This window comes from Saccopteryx leptura, chromosome 2 (genome assembly GCF_036850995.1).
Source record: "Saccopteryx leptura isolate mSacLep1 chromosome 2, mSacLep1_pri_phased_curated, whole genome shotgun sequence".
Taxonomy (NCBI): domain Eukaryota; kingdom Metazoa; phylum Chordata; class Mammalia; order Chiroptera; family Emballonuridae; genus Saccopteryx; species Saccopteryx leptura.
In genome coordinates this window covers 106,190,594-106,218,184 of record NC_089504.1, presented here as the reverse complement: position 1 = coordinate 106,218,184, position 27,591 = coordinate 106,190,594, and the positions used below count along the sequence as shown (strand labels likewise).

Genomic DNA, 27,591 nt, shown 5'->3' with positions numbered 1-27,591 from the left:
ATAGAACAACGAGTTGATGCGTCTCTTTCTCTCTCTTTCCCCTTTCCCCACTCCCCATCTCCCTCTCTCTTTAAAAAAAAAAAAAAGAATGAAAATGAGACTCTAAAGTCCATGTTTCTGGGTCTGAGTCACTATCCTATCACTCTCTAGTTGGGAAACGTATAAACTTTTAAAAGTCGTACATGACTTCTTTAAAATGAGATGAAAAATAGTACCTACAATTCATAGAATTATTGTCAAGATTAAGCAATTTAATCTATGTGAAGTTCTTAAAAGAGTTCTTGGCACACCCTAACTGTTTAATAAGTTTTATAGAGTATCATGATTATTATTCCTGGTTCTGTTTTCAGCTTCGTAACTAGGGTTCCTTGGGCTCCATGTTACCAGTCACACTCTGGGCCCAGTGACTGGGCTGGCAGCTCAGACAGCGTTCTCAGGGTCCGATCACCAGGCAGCGCTGTGGCAGCGGTAGTGGGAAGTATGGAACAGTCAGTAGTGGACAAAATAAAAAAATGAGGGCCTGAAGAGCAGGAGGAAGAAAAAGTTGGCTGGCGAGGCCTCTGGCAAATGCCAGCTGCTTTGTAAATCTTCTCAGATCCAGCCTGGTTTTGAACGTAAGTGGATTCTGCATCCTGTTCCAGCAATAGGAGGTCAGAGACATTGAAGAGGCTTGTGCTCTCGGCTTTCTCAGGATGCTGACATCTCAAAAAGCATTTCTTTTCCTTTCTACTTTTGTTCTTTGGTAATCTAGGTGAAATATATAGTATATTTCAGACTTTTAAAGTCAGGCTTTAAAAGATGAGATGCTTAAAGCGGAATAAATGTAACACTCCCAAAACACTAATTTAGAAGATTATATGCACCCCTATGTACATGGTAGCAATATTTTCAATAGCCAAGATATGAAAGCAACACAAATGCCTGTAAATAAACCACTGGATAAAATGTTGTGATACATATGCACAATTGAATATTACTCAGCTATAAAAAGGAATGAAGTCTTGATATCTGTGACAGCTTGGATGGACCTGAAGGGTATGATGCTAAGTCAAATAAGTCAGGCAAAGAAAAACAAATGCCATATGATTTTACTTACATATGGAGTCTAAAGAGCAAAATAAATGAACAAAATAGCAACAGACTCATAGATTCAGAAAGCAGGCTGATAGTTGCCAGAGGGAAAGAAGGTTGGAGGACTGAGGAAAAAATGTGAAGGGGTTAAAAACTATAACTTGGTAGTTACTAAATAGTCACGGGAATGTAAAGCACAGCACAGGAAATATAGTCACTAATATTAAAATAACTACCTAATCGTGCCAGGTGGGTACTTAAAATATTGGGGGAACCACTTTTTAAAGTACAAGAACATCTAATCACTATGCTATACACCTTAAACTAATACAAAATAAAATTTAATGTAAACTGTAAATGAAAAATAATAATTAGAAAAGTGTGTATAGCATAAAAAACATATTCATATTCTCTAAGTTTTTGTAATATAATTGTATAGTGATCAAATGAGTTACATTTTAGAAAATATGTTCTATTCTTCCTGATTATCGAACATGGAAGTGGGAGAAAAGAATAACTGCATTTTAGTTTAATAGAATTTTACTTTGGCAGTAGATAGAAGAGAGATTCTCCACATACTACCTGCATACAACATATTTTTTCATTTGTATACAGCAGTTACCATTGCTAATTACTCTACAATTCCTATCATCTCAGATTTTTAAAAGTTATTTCTAATCTTCTAATTCAGAGAACAGAAATTATATTTTGTATGATAAATAAGATAATATCTGACAAATTTTTGCTGTACCTGATCTTTGCTAGACTTGTCAAACTTAAAAAACAACAACAATCTATCTGTTCAAAGTAAAACGATCAAATTAGCTTCAAATCTCTTTGCAAAAGCAACCAGTGTGAGTTAGCAAGTGTAGCAAATCCCGTTTAAATCCTTAGACATGTAAATTAATTAAAAGTTGACCAAGACCTAATATAGGTCTCTTTGGTTATAAATTCTGCTTGTACTTGAAGTGGTCACTACAGTTTTCTCTCAAGGGGCCACAACCACGTTGACTGAAAGTGGTGTCTTGGTAGGCATGAACACAAATTTCATCTTCACTTAGAGCTTTACTATGTCCTGTGCAAGAAAAAACATAGTTTGAAAATGCCTTTTATTAAAATGTCTTTGATGATGTGACAAAAGGAATACCTGAAGTGATTTAATGCAGGTTGATGGAACACAGAAATGATACTGGTCCAACAAATATTTATGGCCAAGTTGCATACATCCGAAGATGACCACAGGAACATAATGTTGTAAGATTTTTAGTAAGACCTCAGAAGTCAGAATGGCTCAGAAAATGCTTTTTCCTAATTTATATGAAGGCATCAATAGTCTGTCCCTGACCCTCCCAAGATATATTATTTTCCAAACTATCTCACATATGCAAGAATATGGCTGGACAACACATAAAGCAAGCAACTACAGTGTTTACATTTTCTGAGATTATTGTTTTTATTTGGTTGATTGATTTTTTTTTGGATCATTAAAAATAATTAATTTTGCTCCAGCTAAGAAATTATATTAAAAAAAAGCAACAGCAAAAAATCTAGACTATGTAATGGAATTTCCCTGTATCAAAGAAGGCACTTCTCACCTATGACATGTGGTTTTGCTGTGTTTGTTGTTGCTGCTGCTGTTGCTGCTGCTGAATTAGCAACTGCTGCTGCTGCCGACGCCGGGCCGTCCGTAGCTTCTCAAAGCGAGCCTCCATCTCTTCCAGGACTTTGGGGGTATAGCGCACCACCAGCTTGACGCTCTCCTTAGCAGCCTTGAGCAGTTCCACAGCTTTCTCATGGTGTTCGCCTTCCACGCTCTGAAAAGACAGTGACATTTTTTAAAAGGGGAAAGCTTCCATGTTCTTTTTCTTGAGCAACAAATCTGGTTAGTTTATCATATCAAAAAATCTCAAAGTTTGAGATTTCAAAAAGGCACGGTGAAGACTTAACTTGGGGGTGGGGGTGAACACACAATATGGCGTACAGAGATGCGTAGAAATGAGCACCGGAAACTGTATATTTGTGTTAACCAGCATCACCCTGATAAACTCGATTAAAAAAAAAAAGGCATGGCAAGTAGGATTTATTGCTATCATCATTTTATTTAGTACTTTTGTAGTTGAACTATAATTAATCTAGGATTTAGTAGGGTACAGAGCAGATTGAATGGGGCTCCAAGTTAAGAGGGTGAGAAATACTGAAGACTAAAATTCTAATGTTAACATTTAGAATGGAATGTCTGAATTTTATTTGGAAGAATGTACTAGTCATAAAAATTTTGAAAAAATTAAAAAATAGTAATGAAGGGTGACTTTCCTATCAGGTATTAAAACTTATTAAGAATCTATAATATGAGTAAAGTTGAGTCTTATTGGTGTAGTAAGAGATAGAACAGAACAGAGTCAGAAACAGATCCATCATATGCAATTTTATTATATAATAAATGTGAAATTTAAATCAAAAGGGAAAATATTATTAAATAATGATGCTTAAACAAACAATAATTAAATTACTCCAATCTCATAGTCAATGTTAAAAATCACTGATTAGAAATTTAAAGGTAAAAAACCCCCCACAAAACTAAAATACAATATAGGTGAGCAGTCATCAGCTTACAATGAAAAGTAGTTCTTAAGTAAAAATACCAAAGGTAAAAATTACAAAATCAGTTTCAAAAATTTTAAGTTTCTATTTCTCACACCCCATAAAAGGTAAAAAACATACCATAAACAAAAAAATTTTCAATATATGACAGTCAATTTGTTAATATTCTTCAAATGAAAAGCTCTTATAAGTCAATAAAGATCTAAGCAAAATGGGCATGTGAACTAAAGGACAAATAATTTAAAACCATGTGTTCATTTATCCTATGAAAAAAATGTTCAAGCTTCTTAGTAATCAAAGAAGTATAAACAAAAAATATTTCATTTTTAGCTTAAAAATGGTAAATATGTATTTCCAAATATAGTGTATTGACAAGAATGTAAGAAATGGGACCCTCAGACACTGATAATAATTTAACAAAAACTGGCACAATTGTTTTTGGAGGGCACCCTTGAATAAACCTTTTATGATAGTTTTACTTTCAAAGAAACTTATGAATAATAAAATCAAAGATGCACATACACCTATAAAGTAGTTATAAGAAACAAAATAATCAATTCTTGGATTTTGAGTTTCAAAATAATACTATGAACATAATGGCATAGACCAGGAGTCCCCAAACTTTTACACAGGGGGCCAGTTCACTGTCCCTCAGACTGTTGGAGGGCCAGACTATAAAAAAAACTATGAACAAATTCCTATGCACACTGTACATATCTTATTTTAAAGTAAAAAAACAAAACGGGAACAAATACAATATTTAAAATAAAGAACAAGTAAATTTAAATCAACAAACTGACCAGTATTTCAATGGGAACTATGGGCCTGCTTTTGGCTAATGAGATGGTCAATGTCCGGTTCCATATTTGTAACTGCTAGCTGTAACAAGTGATATGACGCTCTTCCGGAGCCGTGACACGTGCGTCCTGCGTCACCAGAAGTAGTACTGTACGTGAGCGACGCCGTGCTTTGCAGCACTGCCACATACAGTACTCCAGGAGCACATGATGTGGATGCATCCTGTGCTCCTCTCACTGACCACCAATGAAAGAGGTGCCCCTTCCAGAAGTGTGGCAGGGGCCAAATAAATGGCCTCAGGGGGCCGCATACGGCCCGCGGGCCATAGTTTGGGGACCCCCCTGGCATAGACAGTAGTTGGGGAAACTATATTTGCTCTAAATAAACACAGAGAGACCTCTCCTCCCAGTATGAGGGAAAAGAAAGACTGAGGAAAATTGTCTTCAGACATTATAGAACTCTAAGAAAAAGAGACAATGCCCTTCCCTCTCAGCTTACCCCAGAACAGATGACATAACCTCTACTTTACAGGACTGAAGGACAAAGGCCTTTCTGATTTGCTCCCTGGATAAAGCTCCAAGAGGTACAGGCCACCAGCACACCTAGAGTGGCACGGCCTTGGCAGGGAAGGCCACCCACACTGACTGAGATTACATTTTCACAACCCAAGTAGAAGGGGAATGAAAAATGGATAGTGTATTGAGTTACAAAATGATAATGTGCATTTGAAGCACTGTTCAATTTATTCTTGCGATTCATATTCCTACTATTATACAGATTAGATAGGAAGATTAAAGAGGTTGTATTCCATTCTGCAGTCTGCTTCAGCGAAGTGGCTGTGGACTGAGATAAAACAGGGTTGAGTTTAGCAATGAGGCCGGCAGCAGCAGCCTGTGAAACATGGCCTGTCATTTGTCAGGAAACCAGGCAGATATTAAGAGTTTAAGAGATGACCATCGTGAGCCCTGGAGGCAACTTATATAACCACTCCTCCGCCAAGGCTGGGTTACTATAAATAACTGATGGGCAGAATGAATCTTTATCTGTGGCTGCAGCCAAGAAAATAGGCTTGTTCACTGATTCATCCATTCTTTTAATTATTCACACCATCATTGACTTGGTCCCTCAGCAGATGTTTACTAAGCATTTATTTGACTAGTGATTGTTCTTTGCAAGAACAGGAAGGATAGGAGAAACTTTGAACAATATAAACTCTATTTTCAGTGTGCATGTAATTTCTTTGTAATTTCCCTCAACATGAATTGTGAATGTATGGAATTCTCGTTTAAAAGGAAAACCAGGCGATTTGGTGGTCCATTCCCTTTCCTCATTTTCTTTTTCATATTAAAACTTAGATGTTTATATGTTTTAGTTACAACGGCTCATTGTTTTCTAGGCTTGATGACCAATCTCCAGTTTTCTTTTTTGGCTTTTGTTCTACTTGCTTTCATTTGATAGGATTGGAACTTCTAGGCCAGGCCTGCAGAGGCCCATTATCCCAGTTTAGGCTATGCCTGCAATTTCGAGTTGCCACAGGAGGGCTGTGGCACCAATATGTGGGGCCATTAGGCTCTCCCCACCGTGAATCGTGGAGAGCTACATGGCTGGTGTGCCGTGCCTGGCCCTGCAGAACTGTCAAGGTTCACCTCTCCCACCGCTGGCTCTGCCCTCCCCCATACACCCTTAGCAATTTATGAACACAAGACTCCATGGTCTTTGAATCCAAATTTTTTGCCTTGACACTCCGTGTCTGGTTTAGACATTGACTCGGACTAAGCAGAGTTAATAGGTCTCCTGCTTTAATTTACCTTTTGTCTTTTTCACCAGTACACAGAACCGTCACCTAGAATCTGGGCAAGGTGTCAAAGATCTTCATTCTATTGCTAAAAATGCACTGTTAAAATAATATAAATTTCTACATAATTAAACACTATAATAGAAACTAAGAGGTATCTCTTCCAGTGAGATTTGAAGAACTATAAGTGCGTCTGAAGAATGTATTATTTCAAACACTTCTTCAGTTGTTTTTTCATTGTTGCCCCCCAAATTTCTTAACTCTTTTCTCAAAAGTTATGCTGGGTGGCTCTCTCTCTCTTTTATTCACTGACTTTGCCTATGTTTGACTTTGCCTATGTTATGAATATTCTTGAGATAATGTTTGTCTCCTTAGCCTATTATTGATCTCTGATGTGCCTTTTATACCTTAGTATAACTTTTTAATAAGAATAAGGCAGTTTTCTCTCTTCTTGCTATCCTTTTTAAGTTAAGAAGCAAGAAGTAAACTACACGGAGTTCTTGTTCCATGCATAAAAAGAGGCCAAACTATGGGCTCAGTTAGGGTATCCGCATTGATATAAAAACACTTGTTAACAGGTATTCTTTCAGCCCTGACAGTTGATCATTTATTCCTACTTTTGACTTAGTTTCTGTCTTACTCCTAAAGTATGCCTTGTTTGAAGATGCATATTTAAAACATATTTTAAAATATAATAATATATTTGTAAACAGTTAAACTGTTTCTATCACAGATCTATATCTATATCTATATCTATATCTATATCTATATCTATATCTATATCTATATCTATATATCCCTCCAGATTCAGGAATTGTCACTTATAACAATTGGCTAAGTCTGATCTGCCTTAAAAACTCATAGCAGCAGCCTTTCACAGAGAATGAAAATGTGGCCCTTAAGTGACTTGAGTAACCTAAGAAGGCTTCCAATTTTAAAGTAACATCCCTTCCTCTGTTCAAAACCTGAAAGTCTATACATCTTATAAGAAATTTTTATACTTTCTAAAAGAAATTCTACACTTCAGATTTCATTCCCTTGCTTTTAGAGTTTCTTCGTACATATTGAAATTTGAGGATGTCACTGGCATGGATTAATTTAACAAGACCTTCCAACCGGCATGTGGTCAGCTGGATCCTAGGAAGGAGGTAAGGGCTGGTGAAGAAGGCTTGGGGATGTACTAAGTACCCAGCACATACTCAGACCAAAGAGAAGGATGGTTCTGAAAGGGAAAAGCCCCTGAAGAGAAATATCCCCTACCCCACAGTTGTGCCTAGTCTGGCCATGAGCATTCACTAAAATAAAATACATTAAGAAGAACAGACATTCTTATCCTAAAAATATTTCCATCTTTTCCTGCTAAATTAAAAAATATATACACAAAATAATCATTTTAAGGAGAACTCAAATAAATTTATCACCATTTCCAAATGCATAAATACAAGCTAATAAAATACTAAACTGATAAAAAAAATCATAAGAACTGGACCTGCTATAATGATAAGATATAAAGGAATATATTTTCATTCAGGAAGCTGGGGAAAAAATGAGCTCAGTCAATAACCAGGAGCATACTTGTGTCACTAGAAATCTCCTGCGGTAGTTAAGTTAGGAAGCTTTAAAAATCAGTTAACTTGATAGGTTTAGCAAATCTGTGGCTGGTAAACTAAACATGGCTGCATTCTAATATTTTACTCATTTTTTATCTCCACACATCGTAAGATATCAAAATGGATGGTATTTCTTGGTATGCCTTATTTCCTGGTTGATGACAAATCCTCTCTTAATAAGAGAGAATTTTGGATTATGCTGCATATATAAATTCACTCATGATGTGTGCTCTCTACCCTTTGGTAGTTATTAAATTTTGATACTTGCTAGATCTGAGATGGAAGAGATGCCTGCCCTGGGGAGGAGTGCTCCCTGGGGAGTTATCTGGCATAGTCACTGTACAGTGGCCCATCCCAGGTCTTCTGTAGATAGGTCTTTCCCTGTGGGGATGACATGAACATAATCCTGACACAGCTTGCTGATAGATAAAGTGTTTAAATGCTGTTGGATAACCAAGAGTTGGCTATATCTATGAGTTATTCTAGGCATATATAATCAAGGTTTATGCATAGATTCCCTAAATGAAACCAGTCATTCCTTTGGATTAAGGGCCCTAGTGTTATCAGGGAATAAATGTTATCAAGGCTATTGGATTATAATATTTGAGTACAAATAAGTAGCTGAGATACTCAGAACATCATACCTATAAAGGCCCTTAGAAACAATCTTGTTTATCTCCTTGCAACTTAATAGATAAGGAAACAAAGGGCAAGAATGGCTGTGACCCTGGCCCATTTTATAAATTTGTTAGTTGCAGGGCTAGAATTGAGCTCATAATTTTTTTTTTCAAGTAAGGGAAAGAGAGAGATAGAGAGACAGAGAGAGAAAGACAAGAACAGATAGATAGGAAGGGAAAGAGATGAGAAGCATCAGTTTGTAATTGTGATACTAGTTGTTCATTGATTGCTTTCTCATATGTGCTTAACCAGTGTGCTACAGCTGAGCCAGTGACCTTGGGCTCAAGCCAGCAACCTTGGGCTTCAAGCCAGTGACATTTGGGCTTAAGCCAGTGACCATAGGGTCATGTCTATGATCCCACGTTCAAGCCAGTGACTTCAGGGTTTTGAACCTGGGTCCTCAGTGTCCCAGGTTGATATTCTATCCACTTCACCACCACCTGGTCAGGCTGATCTCATTATTCTTGATGACTTCTCTTCCAACAACCTCATTCTGTTTTTCTAGATTAGTTAATCTAGACCATGGTAGCTCGTTTTTTTGTGTGTGATGTAGAAGAATGAGAACTAATAAGAAGGCAAAATCTGTCAACTCCTAACTCTAAACAGTATGAGCTGGTCAGTGAAAGAGCAGCGTGAAACTATGTGAAGGACTCACTGTCGGTGGACGATTCCCAGCTTTGAAAAGATCCAAAAGAGCCAAAGAGAGAACTACTCCTTTCCCACAAAGGTAATGGTGGTTGATCATTTTGTTCTTATGATAGTTTTGCTTTTAGTCATTATGGTGTTTTCAAATTAAGTGTGTGTGTCTGAACATAATGTGTATGTGTGTGTGTGTGTGTGTGCATGTGTGCTTTAATGTTTATTGAGCATTTATTAAGTGTTATGTGTGCACATCTAATTTTCATAACAACTCAATAAGAAACATAATGGAGAGCTTGAGAAATTTATTTCAGGTCTCCGGGTAGTAAGTAGAATAGATGGAACCGAAATGAAGACTAAGCCCTTACCTATCAATCCATAGCTTTAAACAAGATAATAAAGAGAAAGCAAATACCATATTGTGGCTTTCCCTATTAAAGTTTTTCTTCAGAGTAGAAAGAGGGCTAGATAGGTAAAATATTGTGATCTTATAATTTTGCCTTGGTGTAGCTCTATTGTCAGAAGTTTTGGTCATTTAAAAAAAAATCTTATTTTCATTGGGTGTTTAATTAAAAATGAAATATCCCTGCACAAACATATGATACGTTCAGAAAAACCTTTGTGACCATTTGATCCATTCCTTTTCTCAAATATGTTAATGTCCTGTTCTAAATACACTGTATATTATCTTTTGCTGAAGAAAAGTGGCAAGTACATAAAAAGTATCACATTCAAACCTTGAAAAATATGCTAATACTGTTTCATAGTACTTCATTCCTGCATAAATATGAATAGCTATTTCAGTGCAGAGCATTTTATCCCTTTATGATCATGCTGCTGTCACGAGTGTCTGAGGGCAGGAGGAGAGAGAGAGAGATAGTTTATTCATTGACTACTTACTGAACACACAATAATAAGACTCATCCTGCCCTTGGATAGTCTAGTGACAGCAGAATGATTATAAACTGATAAATTACTATGCACTATTAAGTAAAGAAGCTCAAAATTAAACCCAGTACTGGTTACTTAGCCTAATAAATACATTTTTATATAAATTGTATGTATGTGTGTATATGTGTGTGTATACATTGTCAGCTTTGTGAATCACATGAGGTGCTTAGTATCTATAAAAGCCTCAGTTTGCTCATCTGTAAAATGGGCACCACAGAGTATCTACTTAATAGAATCATTACGGACATTAAATTTAATATATTTATATATACAAAGCACTTTGGAAGAACATCTGGCCCTTTAAAAGGGTACAACAAATGCTAACTCTTTTGAATTACTCAAGATTACTCAATTTCCTCTGTAGTAATCTTGCTGGTGCTCTAGGTGCTTAAAGACAACATCAACAACAATGATTTGCCTTTGCGGTAGGCTGAAGTTTCCTTTATATTATCTAGGAAGCAAAAGTTTACCAAATGAATTAATAATGTATGATGTTCACTGGAAAAATGTTGAAAACTACTTAGGTAAATCAACTGCTTCTAACCACAGTCAAGTACTTTAGAGGCATCATTTCCATAAATACAGTTAATATGCTAATTATAAATGATCATTATTTGTTCATGAAGAACGGCTCCTCTCAGTCTGTCTGCCATGTCACCCTCAGTTAAGGAGAGGAGGGGTCCCGGGAAGTCACAGGAGAGATCACAGGATAGGTCACGGAGAAAGTGAGCGAGCTGGAGGGGGAAAATCAGCAAGTGAACGAACACTGCAAAGGAGCAAAGAGGTTAATGGGGGAAAGAAGCGTACATAATTACACACATTTCTATCCTGTGAGCGTAGTTATAAATAAGAAAAAGTATTTGAAACATGAAAGCGAAGAGAAGCAGGCCCAAGGGCAGAAAACTTAAAGGAAGCAAAAGCTTTAAAAAAATAAAATCTGTGCCAGAAATCACAAATCTAATATTTGGTGGATCTCCCCACCCTTTTCCAGTCTGGAGACTAAAACTGGAAACAAATGCAGCTACTTCATCTGTTTTAATGCTTTACAGTAACTCTGCTCAACTCCTCATGTTCTAGCACCAAAAGAATAAAAAAAATCCCTTTTGGATGAAGATTAAACACACACACACACACACACACACATACACACAATAAACATATACATACATGTACATATGCATATATACACACATGCACTTACACATATATGCACATACGCACATACACACACAAGCATCTTCATTGGTACAGACATGAGCACTCGAGATTTAAAAACAGAGCAAAGCCACATATAAAAATATTCCTACAGAATGAGCTATTTAAATCAGTCTGTTAGTTTTTGAGTGGTAAATTTCATCCCAAAAGATGAGATTAGAGGGAACTCTTCCCAATTATGATTCACACTGACTTGTGCTCCTAAAATGCATCGTGTGCCTGCCCACACCCAACCATGACACTCGGTGACTCTAAATCCCCAAAAAGCATTGCCTCCTGCAACTGTTCAGGAGCAGAAATGTCAAAACTGCAGATGCTCAGTACGTGCTTCCAGGCAGGTCTGGTTTGGTGTAAGGGAAGTGTTGTGGGCGAGTGATAACCACCACCTCTCACATACCCACGGAGAGGACCTGTCCATACTTGCCGCTTCTACAGGTGCGCCAAAACATGCAAATACATCGCAGTCACTAAAACGTAGTGTCACTTCTCAATCAAATCAATCGTCACACCAACCCTTAGTCCAGCCAGAGTGACAGGGTGGAAAGGTCAGGTATTGGGGTCAGGAGGATCCAGGTGGAAACAGTAGACAAATCACTGATGGACAGCGTGACTCTAGGGAATGACGTCTGCAGTGGGCCATTGAGTACCAAAAGGGAAGGCAAGGAAAGGTGTGAGTGAAGAGAAAGGTTTGAAAGAGTAGGTAGAGGGGACCTGCATTGTTTTTGCTCACAGTAATTCTGCCAAGACCCTAAAGGCTGTGGTGGGATTCAAATAACTTAACAACTAGTTCTCTGTTCTAATGACCGTTTTAAGTATAAAAAAATGATATACCAAAAAGGTAGTTTATTATTTCATGCATTCAATACTTAAATAAGAACAATGAAAGAGACATATAAAACTAGACTATAAGAAAGAGTTTTTAAATATTAATGAAAAAATTTAAAAATAAACAATACCTGACAAAAACAATAAAACTGTTATTTAAGATATCTCCATATTGCTTCTTTTTTTTTTTTTTTTTTTTTTTGGTACTTTTCTAAAGCTGGAAACGGGAGGCAGTCAGACAGACTCCCACATGCGCCCGACTGGGATCCACCCGGCACACCCACCAGGGGGCGATGCTCTGCCCATCTGGGGCGTCGCTCTGTCACAACAAGAGCCACTCTAGCGCCTGGGGCAGAGGCCAAGGAGCCATCCCCAGCGCCTGGGCCATCTTTTGCTCCAATGGAGCTTCGGCTGCGGGAGGGGAAGAGAGGGAGACAGAGAGGAAGGAGAGGGGGAAGGGGGGAGAAGCAAATGGGCACCTTTCCTGTGTGCCCTGGCCGGGAATCAAACCCGGGACTCCTGTACGCCAGGCCGACGCTCTACCACTGAGCCAACTTGCCAGGGCCTCCATATTACTTCTTGATTGGCATCCTCACTTGCAATTTTTTTTCACCTATGGATGGAATGAACATTACTACGGGAGCTTATAATACACTGTTGCACAGATGAACATTAAAAAAGAGTGAAGAATGTAATTTGTGATCTCCACATTGGGTGGCTGTCCAGGCACCCACCTTAGAGAGAACCCTGATGACAAGCGCAGTTTTAACAACTGTTTTGTCAAACTCAACAAGAAATTGGGTATCGGTTTTGCCAACTGTGACAACCAGCTGAATCCTCCATTGCCTAAAGGCAGACCTGGTACCGGGGAGTGTTACCTCTTGCCACTGCAGAATCACAAGGATGGTGGAGCTGGACTTAGAATGAATGGCAGAACTAGTTTAGAAGAAATACCCAGACTCAGGCGAGGGCTTTTAAATATTGATGTGCTGCAACTCCGGACACTGGCTGAAACCCGGGGACAAATACCAATGCCCACACTTCAAAGACTCCTCACCAGGTTGTTATCGTGGTGGAGTCATGGCAAAGCTGGAAGGTTCTATGAAACTTTTCAACTAAAACAAAAAATATGCTTAGCATAAACGTTTTTGGGAAACCTTATTTTACTAATAAGCTTGGAATTCATCATCCTATCTCCTCTCCCTAGGCGACAGCATGTATTATTACGCTGCAGGAACACCAAAATTCCATCAACCAGAGTAGCTTTTTTTTTTTTTTTTTTCCTTTCAGCATCTTATTCTAGTGATCTCACAGAGACCATAGTTTTCTAAGGGATGTCATAGAGACAATAATAGGCTTCTGAAATTATTCAGCCAAACCCTTCAAAGGATACAGTCTATTATTTAACCCGTTTTAGAATCCTAGGTTTTCAGGCAATTAATACATACAAAGCATATGAGAGAAACCCAACAAATTCAGGCAAAAGTTGTCTGTGCCCAGAGCTGTCAAGTGCATGTCCTGTGAAGTGTGAAGCGACAGGGACCTTTACGTTGCTGTGCACCATACATAAGAAACGTTAATATTAGCGATAACATTTAATTAAACTGCAGAGACTCAACATTTCAGATGCCTTCTTGCAGGAGAAGGGAAAGTTTAAAAAGAAATTCCAGTTCATCCTCCAATATCTTACTGGCTCTGCATATAAATGTCTTTTCCAATTAAAAGCACACCCACTGAATATTTTTAGGATTTGTCATTAGTGACTTATACAAAGATTTTCAGGTAGATCTACAAAAAAAATCCTACTTAAAATGCTCTAATTGGATCTAACCTACAAAGACTCTTGTCACCCATCCTCTCTGGTTCCTGCTGTCACCAGCCGTGCAGCCATCCCAAAGGGACACCCTGGACACAGCTTTATGCTGCCCTCAGCTCATAGCCAGTCAGCTACCAGGACAGGTTGATCGTCATTCCCCCTTTGTGCCATCTCACTCCCTTCTCCTTCTTATTTCTTGCAATGTCTTGTCTGGGTTTTAAAACATCCTCCAGCTCCTCCCATGTCTAACCTCTCCTTTAGGTTTTGGTCTGAGTCACTTGGTCTTTCCATGCCCTGGATTCATACCTTGTGAGGAGCAGGAAGAACACAGCTGTGGCAGACTGTGTCCTTGAGGGCAGGGCTGTGCCGTGTTGACAGTTTCTCCCCAGGACCCAGTGCAGCACACAGTACCCTCCCAACATTTACTTACTTAATCTGGGAGAGCTGGCTTTGAGGGTTGGTCCAAAGATGACCAGCTGTATGATTTAGGACAATATATTTCATCCTCTTGAGCCTCGGTGCCCAAACATGCAAAGCAGTGGAGGAACGTTTTCTTCAAAGGTGTCATTTAAGAGTTAATGAAACACCTCCGTAAAGTGCCAGGTACTAAACCTGGTCCACAGAATGCACACAATCAACGCACGTTCATTTAGCCCTCACATTATTTCCTCATTTTCCAAAACTGAAAATTATAATGTTTTAGAGCAAGGAAAGTACTTCCCTCAAAGAGGTGGGCCTGATTCTATTTCTTTCTTTTTTCTTATTAAGTGAGAGGCAGGGAGGCAGAGACAGTCTCCTGCAAGGCACCCTGACTGCGTCCCACCTGGTAAGCACCCTACAGGGTGATGTTGTGCCCATCTGGGGCTGCTGCTCCACTGCTTGGCAACAAAGCCATTTCTTTTGGCACCTAAGACAAGGCCATGGAGCCATCCTCAGCACCAGGGGCCAACTTTTCTCAAACCATTCGAGCCATGACTGTGGGAGGAGAAGAGAGACAGAGAGAGAGAGAGAGAGGAAGAGAAGCAGATAGTGGCTTCTCCTGTGTGCCCTCACCAGGAATCAAACCCAGGACTTCCACATGCTGGGCTGGCACTCTATCGCTGAGCCAACAGGCCAGGACCCAATTCTGTTTCTTTATATTCATCTTAAATATATAAACAATACCATGCTTTCAATTTACCACCTGTCTTCATGTTTCCATAAGTTCACAGGTTTATTCCTTCAGCCTAGAATGTCCTTCCTTTACTCTTCCGTTCTAGTATATCTCCCCATCAGTCCAAGTCCATCTCAAAGAGCACATATTCTTTAGTAGGTCATTTTCTTGCTCAAAATAAAGTGCTAGCACCTTACAACGGCCCTCAAGGACCTTCACGACCTTTATTCTCTACTCTCAGCTGGCCTCTCCAACTTCTCTTTCTAAGGCTTTCCCTCTCATTCATACCCAAATCACATTGGAGGTATTTTTATTTTATTTTATTTATTTTATTTAATTGTACTTGCCTAGGTCATTCTTAATTAGAATTTTGTCGTTAAGGAGGTACAGCTTAAATCTAGAAGGGGATAAAAATATTCACATATTTTAAAAAATGGTAATGTATTCCCAAGAATTGGGTGAAATTTATATTATCATACAACATGGAAATAGAAACTGGAGATCGATTTGGCAGTATCTAATAAAATAAAGTGAGCCCATACCTTCTTATCCTAGCTCGCCATATACCAGTATTCACCCTAGTTATTCATATACAAAAAGATTTTCATTGAAGCAGTGTTAATAATAACTAAGCATGAAGAACCAATCAATGTCCACCAATAGGAGAATAGTTAAATTAACTATGGTATCCAGATACTATGGAACACTATACAGCAGGTTACAAAACCTGAGTATGTACTGACAAGGCACAATATCTGAGACATTTCTGAGAAAGCAAGTCATAGTAAGTATATGAAAAAGTGTGTGCTTTTTAAATTTAGTTTAATTTTATTGACTTTAGTGAAAAGAGAGGAAGAGACAGAGAAAGACAGGAACATTGAGCTGTTTCTGCTATGTACCCTGACCAAGGATCGAACTGGCAACCTCTGTGCCTCGGGTTGATGCTCATTATAACTCAGTGGCCCTCAACCCCTGGGCCGCAGACTGGTACCGGTCTGTGGGCCATTTGGTACCGGTCCGCAGAGAAAGAATAAATAACTTACATTATTTCCGTTTTATTTATGTTTAAGTCTGAACGATGTTTTATTTTTAAAAAAATGACCAGATTCCCTCTGTTACATCTAAGACTCACTCTTGATGCTTGTCTCCGTCAGGTGATACATTTATCCATCCCAAGCTAGAGGCCGATCCGTGAAAATATTTTCTGACATTAAAACGGTCCGTGGCCCAAAAAAGGTTTGGAACCATTGCTCTAACCAACCTACCTAGCCGGCCAGGGTGTAAAAGTGTGTTTTTAAAACTTACTTCAGATAATAATGATACCACCAACTAACATTTGAGTATTTACTAACAGGTACTCTTCTATCTGCTTTTAATTTATCAAAATAGTTATTATTCCTAACAGCCTGGTGGGGGATGTAATGTTATCACCCAGGTATGTGTACATAAGGAAACGGAAGCACAGTTAAGTTTTGATGGGCACACCATTAATGAGTAGCAGAGCTGTCTCCAAGCCTGGCCTCCTAATCACTGCTGTAGCACGTTTATCTTTAGAAATTAATAAATAAATAGCTGCATAATGTACGTTTGCATGTGAGCATCTGTGTATACTTGAGTGCAGAGAAAACGTCTGGACAAATGTGCACTATCAGAGCGCTTCTACGTGAGGAGAGAGGAAGGATCTGGAATGAGCAAAGGCGAAGCCAGTGGTTAAAGGGACTTTTCAATCTGATGTTAATCTTCTCACAATGAATTATTCATGAAGTTTATAAGGATATGGTCACATATTTCTTGCATAATTTATCTTAATACAATAGCACGGTATCATCATGAGGAAAATGAGAGGGAAAATCACCTTAGCACGAACTGGAGAAGGTGGGACAAAAGGTGATTCTCCTTAAAAAGTGCTTTGAGGCACAGCTTTGATGTAATTGGAGCAAAAATCAATTATAATTGTAATTGCATGGGTAATTTAGATGAAATGAAGGGATTTTTAGCTGCATTACCTCAGAAATCATGAATGTAGAAGTGTGATCTGTGAGCACTTCAAAACCTCAATTACAAGGGAGTGCCACCGAAATTCTGTTTGAACAGTCATGACTGAATGCTTTTCTTCCTGGTAGCTTTAATTTGTTGAAACCCGACTTTCCTTTCCTCTTTTTCTTCCCGGTTGTTTACTTATCCGTGCTAGTACTTCAGTTCCGTGGCCTCGTAGATCATTCGTGTTCAGTGTGACTGCTACACATCCAGGGTTTCAAAGGATGATGTTTGGTAGAGAAACGGGGAGAAAGAATTCTGAAATACTGCATGTTTAAATATTTGATTTTCATCCAATGGCTCCCAAGATGAAAAACTGCAGTGATTTTGAGCTTGATAGATGTGACGTCCCAGAGCGAGTTACAAATCAGTCGAGTGAGGAAGGCTTTTGAAAATGAAATGAGTTGACTTGCTCTTTCTTCTTGGCTCTTGTTACTGATCCTCTCCCTCCTTTCCCCCACATAAGTGTGTTGTGACAAACCACTGTTCCCCCCGCAGTGAGATCTGTTTCCTCTCTCACTAAACACTAAGTTGCATCTACGCCTGGTTGCCCTGCTCAGATCCAGGCCTTTTCGACACCACTCTTCATGCTGCAACCACAGTCATCATTCTAGCATGCAAATCTGATTATGTCACTCGCTTGCTTAAGATCCCTCTGAGTCCCTGTATTGCTCAGACACAGCTCACAGTCTTCAGCCCAGTGTGCCTCATTGCAGTCTGGCCCCTGCTTATATTTTTAGCTTCGTTGACCAACTCTTAAGTCTCCAAACAGAAGAATTTACAATTTTCTCTAGTGTCTGGACTTCAGTGTTGTTCCCTTTTGATGTGACTCTTTCACTGTCCTCTCTGCCTTGAATCCCTGACCCAACACCTCTTGGCTGTGAGTTTTCTCCTCATGAAGAGCCATGTCTGGCCCTCCCAGGCAGGGGATAGATGCCCCTTCGATGATCTCTGAGGATCATTATTTGAAAAATAACCCTGCAAAGATGATCTTTCTTGCATATTTCTTCCCCACACTTATTAGCGTGAAACCAGAGGTATTTACTTTCTATCTCGTCAGTGATTAAGACAATGCCAGGCTCAATAATATTTTGCCAAATGAATGAATAAATATATACAGTGTGCCCGTAAAGTCATGGTGCACTTTTGATCAGTCACAGGAAAGCAACAAAAGACGATAGAAATGTGAAATCTGCACCAAATAAAAGGAAAACCCTCCCAGTTTCTGTAGGATGATGTGGCAGCATGTGCGCATGCACAGATGATGACGTAACACCATGTGTATACAGTGGAACAGCCCACGGCCATGCCAGTTGAAATGTGGATGGTACAGAGGAAAGTTCAGTGTGTTCTGTGGCTCGCTAAATTCGAATCCGTGACCAAAATGCCACGTGAATATTGGCGCTTTTATAACGAAGCGCCACCACATAGGAATAACATTACTCGGTGGGATAAGCAGTTGAAGGAAACTGGCAGTTTTGTGGAGAAACCCCATTCTGGTAGGCCATCAGTCAGTGACGAGTCTGTAGAGGCTATACGGGATAGCTACCGAAGGAGCCCTAAAAAATCTGTGTGTGAGCCCACATCGAACTGCACTGAATAGGTATGAAACTGGGAGAGTTTTCCTTTTCAGGTGTCCCCAAACTACGACCCGCGGGCCGCATGTGGCCCCCTGAGGCCATTTATCCGGCCTCCCGCCACACTCCTGGAAGGGGCACCTCTTTCATTGGTGGTCAGTGAGAGGAGCACTGTATGTGGCGGCCCTCCAACGGTCTGAGGGACAGTGAACTGGCCCCCTGTGTAAAAAGTTTGGGGACCTCTGTTTGGTGTAGATTTCACATTTCTATCGTCTTTTGTTGTTTTCCTGTGACTGGTCAAAAGTGCACCATGACTTTACGGATACACTGTATATCTAAGTTTTATGGATTGGTTAGTGGTTGTTCATCAATGCATTTGTAACTTAAATGTTGTCACTTCTCTGAGAAAAAACAGAGGTTTCTTATTTAAACCAATGGCTGATACCTTAATTATGAACTATGTAGTAACAATGATCACAACTAACATTTATTTAGTACTTACCATGTGTTAGGAACTGTGTTATACCATACAAAATGAGGTAGTCACTAATATCATCTCTTAGCAATATGGAAACTAAAGTTCAGAGAAGTTACCAAATTACTTCTCCAACTCCATAAATGACAATGAATTAGTTTTATTTTTTTAAAATTTAGTGAGAGGAGGGGAGGCAAAGACAGACTGCCACATATGCTCTGGCAAGGATCCACATGGCAAGCCCACTAGGGGGCGATGCTCTGCCCATCTGGGGCCACTGCTTTGTTTCAACTGGAGCCAGTTTTAGTGCCTGAGGCAAGGCCATGGAGCCATCCTCAGCTGCTGAGGCCAACTCGCTTTGATCAAGCCATGGCTACAGGAGGAGAAGACACAGAGAGAAAGAAAGAGAGAGAAAAAAGCAAAAAGGGGAGGAGTGGAGAAGCAGATGGGTGCTTCTGTGTGTACTGACCAGGAATTGAACCCGGGACATTGATGTGTGAGGCTGATGCTCTACCACTGAGCCAAACGGCCAGGGCCAACAATGAATTAGTTTGTGAGAATTAAATGGCCCAGTACATTTAGAATGCTTAGCAAATGCCTGGCCTGTTAGCTCTCGAGGGAAACCTTTCTGTTAGTTTTGTTGTCAATTTTGTTACTCCACTGGGGGAGGGGGGGCTGACGGCTTTATTTCTAAACTTAAGTTATTGTTTTAATGTAATTTAAGTACAATATATTTTTTAATAGTTGCTATTTTTTCATTAGCAAAAACTTTAAAAATTAAAAAAAAAAGTGAGCTACCACCGCTGAATTCTTGACCAGCTTTCATGTTGCTTCTCCAATATGCCTGTGCTTTTCCATCTTAGGGACTCTGACTCTTTTCTAGGGATGGAATGCTCTTCCCTAGATATTCATGTGGCTCACCCCTCACTGGCTTTAATCCTCTCCTCAAAGACCACCTTCTCACTGGGGTTCCTCTGCCCAGAACCACACCCTCACCTTCAAACCTCGGCTCTTCTTGTCCTTACCCTCTACTAATTTCTCTTTATTTTTCTTTAGTGCTTGCCACCATCTAACATTATATGTATTTACTTATTTGTTTTCTTTATTGGTTATCTATCCTACTGGAATATAAACTCCTTTCCATGAAGGAAAGATTATTTTCCTTTTTTTTCCATCAAAGGATCCTATCAGCTTCAAATAGTGCCTGGCACAGTTTAGATGTTTAATACCTACTTTTTTGAATGAATACATGAATATTAAGACTATGTCCAGGAAATATTATAAATATATAAACTTGTTTGGCCACATATGTGTTCTATATAGAGGCCATTTGTGTATGCTTTGACAACTTACCACCCTATTTAGTATCTCTCAAACTAAGACTTTGGTGCAATACCTGAGCAGCTAATATATTAGAGAAAGTAGATAGTTGTGGTTAGATCTAGACAGAGAATACAAGAAAGATAGTTCAAGTTACAAGTCTGACTCCAGTCCTCATATTCCTACAAATACAGTCATCCCTCGCCATATTGCAGTTCACTTTTCGCAGTCTCACTGTACGTGGATTTTTTAATTGTATATATCTAATTTTGTATTGCAGATTTTTCACTATATCGTGGGATTTTATGCAGGTTTAAGAGTGTAGAAAGTGTTTAAGAGCATAAGAAGTGTTTACAAGAGTATGAGAAAGGTTAATAACAGTGCGAGAAAGGTTTATAAGAGTGTGGGGAGGGTTTATAAAGCCTTAAAATGTATGTATATAAATAATAAAATGAATATAAGGTCGCTACTTCCTAGATTTTCACCTGTCGCGGAGGGTTCTGGAACCTAACACCCAAGATAGATGAGGGACCTCTGTAATTTAAAAGTGCATCACAGGAATTTAATGACCATATTTGATTTGTTTTATTCACAGACTACTTAAATATGCCTACTAAAAGGTACACATAACTAAATGCTTGGTGATTTTCTTAAAAAAAAATAAAATAAATTTATTTAAGCCTAAGCAGGTTAAAAGTGACGAGGCTTCTTCGTGGAGCACTCCAAATAGGTGTGAAATTATACGCAGGACAGTGGGAGGAAGTCATATTTTTAACACCTGCCAATATTAATACCACCAAATCACTGATGTGTGATCTGATAATTAGCATCATACAGTTTTGCATTGTCTCTCCTGCAATTTAATAAAATTGGGCCTGTGTGAAATAGTGTGTGCAATGGGTTCCTTTGGTAATTAGCTCTGTCTGAATTGTTATAGCATGGGCAATGATATTCAAAGTTGCCTCTTATACTACTTAACTATGAAGAGTAACATAATAATGATCATTTACTATAAACTTAGAAACACTTGAAACAGCTCATGGAAACAGAAATGAAGAGAATTTCAGGATGTACCCTGGTGGCCAGCTTCATTTCAGACCCATTTGTAAAACTTAGAGAGTTCTCTGTTTCTCTGTGGGTTCCAGTTACCCATCATCAGTGGTCAAATAAACACCAGGCCTTCTTTACTGAGGCTGAAGAGAAAAGGTGAGGTCTTAGCGTATTTTCGTTGAGGCTGTTGGCGCAATATTCACAATATTTCTACCATTCACCCAAAGCTAAAGCTAAGGCAAATTATGAGTAATGCAGCCATTTCTAATTATGAAAAACTTAACTTGATGTTTCTAGAAGAATTAGGTAAAACTAAGCCCTTTCGGATATGTTTGTGTTTTGTTTAAACTGTTTCTTCTCAGTGCCAGGCACATGGCACATTGACAATCACTTTTTGGCAGTTTGATTCAAGCCTGGAAGGTGATATTCTTAAAATACTGCAGAGATAGATTCAATAGTGGTGAGCTGTCCATCTTTTTGCCTTTTCATCCATGGTAATTAAGGTCAAGTGCATGGCTCTTCTTCACAGTTCCCTCAATTCAGAGCTCTGGGTAAAGTCTTCCCCAGAATGGTCCTCATATGTGGAATTCCCTGCATGCTATGATTTGGTAGAGGTCCTTTTTATTCACACACACCATATAATGTATAAGGTATGAAATTCAGATTTTAATAGTGCAGCTCCTATTTGCTTTGTATTGGTCTCCATGACATTGAACTAATATCCCCTAACATAGTTTAAGGTCATGGTTTTCATATAAGCATGATTTTTGCCCCGCAGAGAACAGTTGATAATGTCTGGAGACATTTTTGATGATCACCACTGGAGTGGGGAGTGTTACTGGCCAGGTATACTGCCAAACATTCTATAATGCATGGAACAGCCTCCTCAAGAAAAGAATCATCCAGTTCAGAATATTAATTATTCCAGGATTGAGAAACTCTGGTTAAGACAAATGTAATTCAGTGAGAAGTTTACCTCGTAGAAATTAAAAAAAAAAAAAAGTTTTCTACTTTGAAATGCTGTCAGCTTGCTAGAATTCAGCTAATTCACTTTAAATTAACCCCTCTAAAACTAAATAAAGACCTGTGCCTCTTTCCAAAACTGAATGGAGTTGTCCTATTTTATACACTTTCCCCTGGTTGACCCACTAATAATACCACAATGTGCCGAGTATCACGCTCCTCACTTCCTCACTTCCTCACCCGAACTCTTTTCTCCTGCATCAGCAGGAGACAGGACCCATCCGGGACCTTGGGAGTCCTTTAGCAATACTCTCCTTTCTCTCACATTCAATCAAGGAAGAAGTCTTATAACATCATTACTTTCAAAACAGTTTTCAAAGTTCTTCCTTTCTCTTCATCCTAGTCCCTGTTCTTTCAGTCAAGACTTCCACCGTGCCTCTCCGTAGCTCCTCAGAGAATCCTGGTTGGCCTCCCCACCTGCAGCTTCCCCCCACTTCTACACTCCCACATGCCAGCAGTCACGAGCACAAAACCATGTGGTGTTTGCCATTTCCTACCGCCTTCAAATGGTCAGTCCAGGCTCCTTCTCCTGGCTTGGGGGGCCCGCTGTGACATGGCCCCTGCCCACCCCTGCAGACCCAATGCCACCCCACCTTGCCCTCCTCTATGGTTACGGACATCGTGATGTTTCTTTTGTTTGTGCACATGTTCTCTCTGTTGCCTACAGTCATCCTCCACCAACCCACTCACTCTGACATTTCCATGGATGACTACTATTTAACCTTTAAGATCTTATATATCCTATCATCCCCTCTAAAAAGACAGAAGGTTTTTGTTTTTTTTCTTAAATTCTAAACGATCTGCCAACACTGTCTTCATTCCCCAATGACAACAAGTGTCTGGAATTGTAATGGTGCATTTCCTTCCGAGACTGACACAGTTACTCCACTGGTCATCTGCATTCATTTATACAATCTCCTCTTGGACCCACAGTAGTCAAATTTATTATTTCTACTTCAAGGGGAGCCCTTGGCAAAACCAAATCCAGTGCAACATCACACTTCCCTGGCTTTCAGGGGTAGGAGTTCAGCAACTGCCTGGAATCCTCACCTTTTCTAATATCACATTTTATTGTATTTCTGCCTATGGAATGTCGCATGCGTATGTGGTGGTCCAGGAAAAAAAGGTTGAGCTGAGTGCAAGTGTTGGGTGATAACCTAAGGCCTACGCTAGGAGATCAAGTCTGGAGCATACCAGTTTGCGGTGATTTCAGTTCATGCTCCATCAAAAATATAATCACAATATACGCAGACTTTAACTCCAGGCATGGAGTTTAACTTGAACTCCAGAATGTCAAGTCTCACGCCTAGGTTTGTATTTCAAGTTAACAATCTTAAATCTTAGACTGTGGCACATTTACATAATTGTTGGTGATAATAGGCACACTTACAAATAGGAATACAACTTCCCCTGAGAAGTGTTTAAGTGCCCCTAGGGGTTACAATGTAATTCACACATCAGAGTAAAGTTACAACAGTGGTAACTCCCAACTAATGATTCTGTATCCATGAGAGGAGAGCGCTAACCAAGCAGGGAAGGCCTATGGTCAAAACAACACACTATTCAACTTTTTTTTTAAACTTAATTATTTTTAAACAAGTTTTTTTTATTAATTTTGGTATTTTTAAAATATTTTAATCAAAAATATATATTGTTTTACATTTACTGTTATTTTCTATTAGTTCCTTACAACTTCCTTAAAACTAGCCATGCCTTTTGGCTGAACTAAGAAAGGTGAGGATCAGGCACCTCCACTGCCAGATGTTCTCAAGGCATTTCCCGTATCTCAGCAACTCACAGCTGAGTTAGAGTTCCAGTCTCTCAGGAGAACCTCCCCATAAGCACACAGAACTTGTGACATGTTATTTGAGTCCCATCTGTATCAGTGACATTTTCAATTGAGAAAAATCAAGAAAAAGACAAGATCAAAATCCAATATAGAAAAGTATGCAAACCCTAAGACAACTTTGTTTGCATTTCCTTGGGTACACTTATGCATCTGTGGTATGTTAACAACAATCAAACTCTGTTTAAGGGGGGCTGGTGGTCTATAGACCAACATTGAATAAGGTAGAAGAAAGTTCCTTCTCAAGGAAGTTAGGTGTAAATTGAATTATAAAGCATAGCTTTTAAGCAACAAAAATCGGCTTCTTTACCAAGGGTTAAAACAATCACTGGTAATCAGGTTTGGTGAGTTCCACAAAGCACAAATGATGCCAGAACTTGCCTTTGGAATTTGTATTCTCTTGAGATGAACCACATTATTTCTCAGCCAACAGAAAAAGGATGGCCTTTGTAAAATCAGACTTTGTCGTAATAGTAAATATAGAGAGACCCATCTGGGAGATTGATTTAAAAAGCTGTCTAATAATAACATATAGCAATAATGTTGTGTTTTGTAGAAAGATAAGGTCTTATTTTTGCCAATGCTGTATTTATTAATTCTCTCTTTTATAACTATTAGGAAAAGTAGATAGAACAGGTGTCGTTGCATCAGTTTTGTAGATGTAAGGATGCCAGAAAATCTAAAAATCTGTCAATACCTTCCAATAAGTGGGATGCAGCTGCCTATGCAATTAGAATATTCAATGGAGGAGTGTTACCATCTCTTGAAGTTAAACAGAGAGCAGAGGAAACGACTTAGTCTGAACTGAGAATGTAAGTCTATATGCAGGCAAAATTATAAAATAGGAAGGGAACTATTATCTGTCTTAGAGGAAAAGAATTTACAATAACAGTTAATAATAATTAATAGTTAATAATAATGAAGTTATTGTGTTTTTGAAAAGGACCAGCCATAGTGGCAGATACTTTCACATACTTTCCGTTAATCTTCAGATCAGCACTTTGAGAAAGGTAATGTTATTTCTGCTTTACTGATGATGAAATGAGTCTCAGAGTAAATGATCATATCATGGTTAGAATATCTTAAATTCCTCAGAAACTGTAATAACTTGAAAGGCAATATTTTATTGGAAATGTTGAAAATATCGATTGACAATAAACACAATGTGGTCTGTAGATAGTGTTATATTGAGTTGTACACTTGAAACCTGTATGGTTGGTGAACCAAGTCATGCCAAAAATTAAAAAAAAAAAAGAAATGAAATGTTAATACCATACCTGGAGCTTAGTAAGTGGATTGTATGTTTAAAAATCCTTTAAAAAAAAAAAAGTTTTCTAATGTCTATTACAAGTAACAACAGAAAGACGAAAAGGTTTCAAAGTCGTTACTGGATGCCAGAACCTAGTGAAATGGTTTAGTGTCTAGAAAGAAAATTTCATTAGAGAAATAATAATAATAATAATCCACTAAAATAGAAAAAAAGCATATTTTCATTTCTTAATGAATAGTCATAGAAGATATCAGAAATTGTTAGTACATCACCACATTTAAGAATTGATGGACAAACTGAGATTCTTTTTGCATTTAAAATAAAACAAAATAAAAGCTTGTTGGCAGCACCTATATGAATGTGCCTCATCTAGTTCCCAACCAACTCTTTAGCTGCCTTATCTGGCTCTCCACGCCCCAGGCACTCTGTTCTTCCTTCAGCCACTCCTACCAGGCAAGTCAAGGACTTTCCTACCCTGGGACTTTCTCACAAGCTCTTTCTTCTGATGATGAATGACTCTTCCTTGCCCTCAGTCTCAGTTTAAATGTCACCCCTCAAAGAGGCCATTCCTAACGTAGTGACTAGTAGTGCCCCTTATTGTTTTACATGGCACCTTATTTTCTTCTCCCTTCCCCCCTTTAACAGTTCTCACAGAATGTAATTAAAAGAAAGTATTTGATATTATAAGGAACCAGAGGGAAAGTGGACAGAGGGAAAGGGGATGATAGGAGGGGATAATCCTGAAGGGAAGGGGAGAGCCTTGCAAGGAGGGGGGTAAAGGGGATGTTGCGGGGAACATGGGGGAGGGGTGGGATGGATTCGGGGTGACACTAGTATCTATGTAAACACATTAAAATCAATTTTAAAAAAAGGAAAAACCTTCAACCCTCAAAAAAAAAAAAAAAAGGAAAATGTTACCTTATAAAAATACTGGTACTATATACTTAAGATATTACATGTAAGAAATGATTGAGGATTCTAGATATAGCAGATTGTTATCAATGAAATTAAAATTTTAATTTTAATGCAATATTTATGGTTAAAATTGGGTACTATATGAATTTCATAATTCAAACACTATTACAACTCTAGGTAATTTAAATATTGCCTGGCTCAACCCCTTCATATCGATAGGTAAGAAAAATGAGGGTCACAGAGCTAAATAATTAGCCAGTGATTTCGTGAGCCAGTCAGTAGCAGAAGCATGACTAGAACTGAGAGCTCTCCATCCGCTAGGTGACTGCGCTCAGAGAAAGCGAGCAGGACTTCTTTAACTGAAAAAGAAGAGACTGCCTTAACTAAATACCCTATAATTTTCCCTAGAACAGTTTCAAAACTACCAAAGAAAGTGTGAGTATATAAAGATGTTCTTTTAAAATCAGAGATTTCTAAAATGAAATGTAAATAAGCATTGTTACAGATGCTTTCCAAAAACATAAACCATTGTAACTATCCATCATTAGATAAACCAATTACGTTTATTAAGACAACTAAATTTGAAATACTGAGAAAATGTGTTGCAAAAATGGAACTTAAATGATCAATAATAAATTCTTGTTTTATGCCAATATGAACAATCTTAATTAGGATTTATCTAGCATGTTTAGCTAATAAGGTATAGTATATGTGTAAATATGCCATATAACAGAAGTTTCCTTCCTTGAATATCCAAACTTTTATTGCTTAAGTTAAATAGAAACCTTTCTAAACTATCTCACTTTTCTGTTTTAAACAAAACATAATAAACTTAATATTTGGTATTTTTTCTCTCACAACAACAACAAAAAAGGCAGTATTATATCCTGAAGTATAAATTTGTGTTGTGTATTTCCCCTCCCACT

General features: G+C 38.5%; 1 protein-coding gene across 1 annotated transcript in view; it reads right to left on the bottom strand.

Annotated features, from left to right (window-relative positions):
- Positions 1-27,591, bottom strand: part of LIN7A (lin-7 homolog A, crumbs cell polarity complex component) — a 141,810-nt gene that overhangs the window by 7,723 nt on the left and 106,496 nt on the right. The window contains exon 5 of the mRNA XM_066368487.1: positions 2,667-2,885. Coding sequence (XP_066224584.1) covers positions 2,667-2,885 — 219 coding nt within the window. The remainder of the gene's footprint in view (positions 1-2,666; positions 2,886-27,591) is intronic.